The sequence below is a fragment of the Saccostrea echinata genome, unplaced genomic scaffold, assembly GCF_033153115.1.
Source record: "Saccostrea echinata isolate AGI-Se365-2 ecotype Australia unplaced genomic scaffold, CSIRO_AGI_Sech_v1 ptg000020l, whole genome shotgun sequence".
Taxonomy (NCBI): domain Eukaryota; kingdom Metazoa; phylum Mollusca; class Bivalvia; order Ostreida; family Ostreidae; genus Saccostrea; species Saccostrea echinata.
In genome coordinates, this window is record NW_026889769.1 from 7,343,990 (window position 1) to 7,350,829 (window position 6,840).

The following is a 6,840-nucleotide window of genomic DNA, read 5'->3' on the forward strand; positions in this document are numbered from 1 at the left end:
ATTAGATCTGATATTATAGTATATTTTTATAATAGTATTTTAACTTCAGTTGATGAACATATATTGCATACATCCGTATATAACCATTTTACCTATCTCATGTCTATATATCTTTTCATTTGCATTTTTTCATATGGAAAAATGCTATATATATTGAATATAAAGTTTATGTATAAACTGTACAGTTGATTAATTCTGATTTTTAATCCTTCTGTATATATATAAAAGTTTTATATGTTAAATTCATCCTCTTTAAAGAAAAGTAACATTAAACACACAAAAAAAATATAGCACCTTAAAAAGCATTCACATAAAACAATGTACCGGTACCATTTTCTGTAAAAAAAAAAAAAGTTTTAAAATTGGTTATTTTGTGTCTTGATTCACAACTATCTTATTTCATTTATGATTTTGTTGTTGAAAAACTCCGTTATCCCCTTTTAAAATGTCTACCTCCAAAATACAGGGAAGGAGGTGTTTATTTTATTACAATAAAATATATTTAAATCAAATCCAAGCATGTATACATTCCATAGTAAAGAAATCTTTCTTCTAATAAAAAAAAAAAAAATAGACTTATTGATTACAAATGATTAAGTTACAAGCAGAATTATCATAATAGCACATTTTACAGCAAAACAAAATTTCCAAAAATGCTGCTGATATTAACAAAAAATGTGTTGATAATGATGGTACCTTTTCCCTTAAAACAGAACATGTTTATTAGTCAGAATTATTAATAGTCTGATTTTTTTCTATTTTACAGGATGGTAGCATGGTAGTGTGGAATGTTGATGGTCAAGTGCTTTCTCAAACATTTTGTTCCAAAGGGGAAACAACTCTTGCAATTAAGAAAATAGTTTTTGAAAAGAACTTAAAGTTGTTATCAGTGATTTTCTTCAAGTAAGTAAAGCAAATCATTGACATTGACTTCATAAGACTAAACTAGAGAAAATGGAGAAAATTGTATTTATGAAATACATTACTGTATTCATCTTTTGAGGCCAAAATAAAAAAATACCTTTGTTTCCCCTAACGCGACCGACCCAATTAAATTGCACCGACTGAAAAGTTTTTTTTAATAAGATAATTCAAATATTTTTTTTTAATAAGTGTTTATCAACTTTTATAAAATAGTACAATATCATTAAAATTTGTTTTTATCAGAAGGCAGATTTTGTTCTTAATTGTGATTTGCAAGCATTTCTTGGAAACAAAATGGTGGCCACAACATGTGGTCACAGTTCGTGTTATTAAAAAACGGCCACGTATCAACCTTATGCCTTTAGCTTCTTAACATCCCACACTCTTGAAACATTTTGCTAATAAAATTTACCATGACTAAGAGTGTTTCGGTGGTATTTACAAACCTGTCTTTTAAAATTAAGGTACGTAGTAAGCATGGTAAGGCCCGCCTCAAGAGCAGACGAGGGGCCCGTTACCTTGTGAACACATCAATCAATTTCACTACATATTATTTAATTATTTAATTAGAGTTTTGATCTAATAAACAGTTCATCTATGTTCCTACGTTTACTATACGGGACCGTGGGAGTTGTTGTAAATATGTATGCAGTTGCATATTTCATCCCGTGAAAATAATTCAGATGTCCTTTCTTTATGCCTTAAGTTTTATTCATGGATTAAACTTCGTGACTTTGACATTGTATGGTATTTTCATCAAATTAATATATGGTTTGGTTCAATTAAATATTGTTTCCATACTCTTTCCACATAGTTTTGGTAATCATGATACAGCTTCATGATACATGCAGACTGATGTATTATGTTTTTACTTAGGCCCTTGAAGATTGGTTGTTCTTTGTTTTAAATCCATTTTAGAATTGTTGGGATGAAAACATTTGAACATTTGCCCAGTGAAGGTCTCCAAATTTAGACTTGTAATCGACACTTTAATTTTGGCCATTGAGCAGTGATAGATCTTTTTCCTTCCAGCATCTCCTGCGACACTAGACCTAAGTTTTTATGCTATCATTCGAAGGACCGGTCTCAACGTCCCGCATTGGGATTTGAACCTGTGGCTTAGAATTAGCTCCTTACTTCAGGACTCCAAAACGAAATGATCTAAAACCACTGCACAATTCGAGGCCCTTGAATAAGTATATTGCATGTGTAAGCACCGATTTGAAAAATATACTTGAATGTCCGGTCTTTGCGTATCTGAGAATCTTGTCTTATCAAATATTCGAATTCAATAAATTTACTTTGCATGGCGTGAGATATTTCACTAGTTCAACTGAATATAGTTGTGTATTAATTTACCTAAAACTTTGCTTTTAAGTGGCATTTGTATGATAATCTAATTACAAATCGCTTTTCTTTTGTACCTTTCTTTACTTATAAAGGTATAAGTCCATTAAATTTCAGAATGTATTTTCAAAGCTGCTGTCAGAAAAAAAAAATAATTTACCTACCTACCTACCCAACTTGAGATTCTAGGGTCGGGTTAGGAGAAACAAAGATATTTTTTATGATGGCCTGACATTGAAAACTTCTGGGTCTCCCAGTGAATGAAAAAACATTTTTCAAAGTTTCAGTCTTTCTGTCTGGATTCCTAAAGCTGCATATCATATTTATAAATATGGAATCATTTTGTTTATCAATGGCCATCTATGAAGTACACAAGATTTTTTATCTATGGATTAATAATTGTATTCTTCTTGGGAAAGAGTTCATAATATTATACTTTCATGTAAATTAGTTGAATCTGATTCATTGAGAAACATTTGTTAAAAAACACTTTTGCCCTCTGAATGATGAAACCACGCCCTCCAGCGTAGCAACAGTCAATATTGCTTGATGATGTGTGATATTCCCAAAAATATTGACTACGCAGAATTTATGCACACACAATTCAGTGTTATATTTATTTGTATAAAACGTTCAGTATAATATAATAAATACAGCATGTAGTTGAGGGTAACATTGAAAATTTGAAATTACCCCTTGAAAATCATTGTCAACCTCGGCTGTGCCTCGGTTGACAAGGGTTTTCTTGGGGTGAAAATTTTCAATGTTACTCTCAACTACATGCGGTATTTATATAAGATAGTATTTTAATATCTTTATTTATTCAGTTCCCCCATTGTACAGTTATACACAGTGATCCCAGGTTCTGGAGTGTTATGTCACCTTCAGGATTTACAACTAACCAGCGCAGTGTGGGACTCAGCTTTTGACTGTAAAGGTCAACTCTGGTTACTACAGAAGCAGGAGGGGGACACAGTACGGGTCTACACATGTCAAAGAACACAGTCAGCTGGGGAATTAAAGGTAATTATGTAGAACCTCTAGATAAGGATATGATTTTCCAGTTGAGATGACATTTGCTTAAATCATTTTTAGAATTATTGGACTGTAGAGATTTTATCCTTAAATATGGCATTTCATGTTGCATCATATATATTTATTTATTCTTTGAGTTACAAATTTCTTCTAGATTAACCCCTAATTACACATTACCTGTGTGTACCTATACTCACCAAATCCCTTGTTCTAGGTCCACATGCAATAATAGGATGTTTCGTAGTTTGATTTATAATCACTCTGTGTACATATATCTCTATAAGTGCTATGTACAAAAACATTTGATAAAGAACTGCAAAAAAATCTTGTGATTATTAATTACTGTTGTGTGTATAGTGTTAATGAAATTACACACAACAGCAAAGGATCCATTTGCAACATTTTTCAGTTTAGAATTTAAAGAACCATAACTCATGTAATGGTTAAAAAAAATGCCAGCTGAGGTCAGGATTAATCATTGATTTTAGACAAGCTGTCTGGTCATGGATCTGTTATGATAATGCAGCATCTTTTTTTTTCAAATAAAAGTATAGTACTGGAAAATAAATCATTTTTATGAATATATTGAAATGTAAAATTACTTAAAATGTAAACTGCACCTTTGATTAATTTGTTTCTAAGTTCAGTAAATCCTCATTAGCATATTTTTCAGTGTAGCTGCAAACTTCAGATATTCATGGATTACACCATTTGAAGTATTGTGGAAAAAGTTTTAATTCTTTTTGTGGACATTTTTCTCAGAATTTAAAAAAAAAATAGAAGAAAAGAAAAAGAAAAAGAAAGACAGGAAAAATATAATGTACAATTGAACTTCAGTATCTCGAACACCCATATCTCAAATACCCGGTACCATGGATATGTTGGAGTGATTTAGAAGTCCTAACCTCTTATTCTTTAAGTATTTACCCTTGATATCTCAAATCTTTGGATATCTCGAAGTTTTTTCTTGGTCCCATCAAGTTTGAGATAATGAGGTTTGACTGTATTTCCTTGGTCCAGTTGCACAAAAGGCTGCATGAGTTAATTGTTATCTTTCAGTTAAAACAGTTAATTTTTGAGGTCCAGTGAGTTAACTCTCAGTTAAAGTAATGAGTCTTCCTGCAACTCATGCCAGATATCTTGCATAAATAAAGAGTGACTTTGTTTCCATATTGATTTGAAGTAGTTCAAGAGGGTTTAATTGAAATATATTCTTCACTTAGTAAAAGTTGGACTTCAGTACATTGTATATGCAGTCTGCAGTTTCCTAGGATTTTTTTTTTTTCATTTCAATCATACTTGGAAGAAAATATTTTCTGTTTTATGGATCGAATGATTGAAATTTCATTTCAAAAGATTTTTAAAAAAATAAATTTATGTACAACAGTCCTTTCAAATGTACAAGATCCTTTTCAGAACAAAATTTAAAAAATTTTGAATCCAGAAATGACCAATTATGTGCATCAAGACTTTAAAGCAAGAGCAAAAGATAGAGGGTTAAAGAGAGCACCAGCTGTTAATTATACATGAATTTCTAGCATCGTTTGATACATGAATATTGATCTCAAGAAGAGGTAAATATCTGTCACCAAACAGTTTCTTATCCACTGCTCCTAAATCCACGATTGTAAGCTGTTCCTCTGATTAGCACTGTCAACCATTTCTCATTTAAGTATTTGGATACAACTAATGTCAGGATGGCTTTATGTGTTGATGAGCAGATCTTTGTCAACAACACATGGGCAATTTAATAAACTTTTAACTCAAGGACCTCTAACAGTAGGATCCAATTAATCACGAATCCATTGTTTGTTTAAGGTGGAACAGATAGATTCAACTCATCCTTGTGCAGAAAACAAGGTGTTAGACATGTTCAATAAGGACTGGGAATTTTTCAAAGGTTTGTCAAACTTAGTAGGATAACAGCTAGAGAAAAGTTTATATCAATATCAGCTCATATTATGTGAGTCTGGGGTTCATATGTGTGTGTGCATCCATATATATATATATATATATATATATATATATATATATATATATATATATATATATTATATTTTTGGCTTTTGTACCTGAAAATATTCAGTATTTTGATAAAAATGCTAAAGTCCACTGAGTACAAGAATATAAAATATAGTTTTTAAATTAAATTGCTTTTGTGTTTAACCTCATCTTGAAGTACATGTATATAATAATAAAGCTTTAAGAATTAGGAAGGTTAACAAAGTTATTGTTTTACTTCAGCTTCAGAAATGGCACCAGACTTGTCATTGGATTATAAGAAGAAGGAGACACCAGATAATTACTCTATTTACCTTCAGAAAAAGGAAGATCGCATCAAGCAAGCCCAAAACCAACCACCAGAACCCCTCGCCAAGAAAGCCAAGGCCAGCTAGCACATGAAAGACAGCTTCAGATAGCAAGCAAACTCGTATAAGTGTCAGAATGAATGCAGACTGTTACTGAAGATAGTTGAATACTTTTGAAACTTTGAAATAGGCTTAAGAAATGGAAATCAACATAAAGATCCAAGAGAGAATAGGAAAAACAGGACTAGAAAAAAGCCATGTTCAAAAACGCCTCAAGAAATCATTATATGGACAGTTGCTAGTCCCTCTAACTAGTAACTACAGTAAAATACTGACATTATAGAAACCCCATTTAATGTAAAATCTGAGACACAACACAATGAACATTTGGAAAAAAGTTGATTTGAATCGAGAAACATTTTGGAAGTCAGATTATCTTACTTGTGTGGTTTAATGTACCTAATTACATGTATATTGAACTACATGGATATATTCTTAATTATTTTTTAATGAAATATCAAAGATAAAAATGTCTAATTAAAAGTGAATGAATAAAACATTAAAAAAATATTTGCTGGTGTGTATTTCATTTATGCATTTTCTCTCAAGTTGCATAACTGGAGTAAGTGCCCCCCCCCCCCCCCCCCAACATGATTCTTAATGTAAAATTTATCTGTATAAATTTTAGAATAGTTCAGACTAGGAAAGTTGTTTGAAAATGGCATTTTGAAATAAGTTTACACCTTTAATAAGGTTAGAACACTGGTTCATTGGAAATCAACCTTTATTAAAACCAAAGACTTAACATAAAATAACTTTACTTTCGAAATTATTTTAATAGTTATGCTAATTTATGAAATTTTGACCCTTGTTATAATTTCACACTGAAAAATTGTGACAATTTAATTTTATGAAAAAGTTCTGAAATGGGGTAGGGGAGAAACTGTACGAGAATGATAAGATGCTGTTTTTCCTAAATTATTTGATAAAAATTTAATTGAAAGATTTAACACTAAGGGTCCTTCCATAGCATATGTTTTGAGATATTGATATTGGAGTATGTATGTATTACAATAAAAATTCATACTTAAGATTAACAGTAAGTGGTTTTAGAAATTCAGTAACTGCCATTTTAAACTCTGGTCATGAAGAAATGCATTACAACTTAAGTGGTATTTTATTTGAATATTGGGATTGTACAATATTATGGTATATGTATATTAAC

At 30.9% G+C, this 6,840-nt stretch overlaps 1 protein-coding gene across 1 annotated transcript in view; it reads left to right on the top strand.

Moving 5' to 3' along the window:
* The window catches only part of LOC133190137 (tRNA (guanine-N(7)-)-methyltransferase non-catalytic subunit wdr4-like), a 52,689-nt gene extending 46,526 nt beyond the window's left edge, over positions 1-6,163 (top strand). The window contains exons 7-10 of the mRNA XM_061325605.1: positions 767-903; positions 3,099-3,294; positions 5,125-5,206; positions 5,551-6,163. Coding sequence (XP_061181589.1) covers positions 767-903; positions 3,099-3,294; positions 5,125-5,206; positions 5,551-5,702 — 567 coding nt within the window. The 3' untranslated portion in view covers positions 5,703-6,163. The remainder of the gene's footprint in view (positions 1-766; positions 904-3,098; positions 3,295-5,124; positions 5,207-5,550) is intronic.
* The last annotated feature ends 677 nt before the right edge of the window (positions 6,164-6,840 follow it).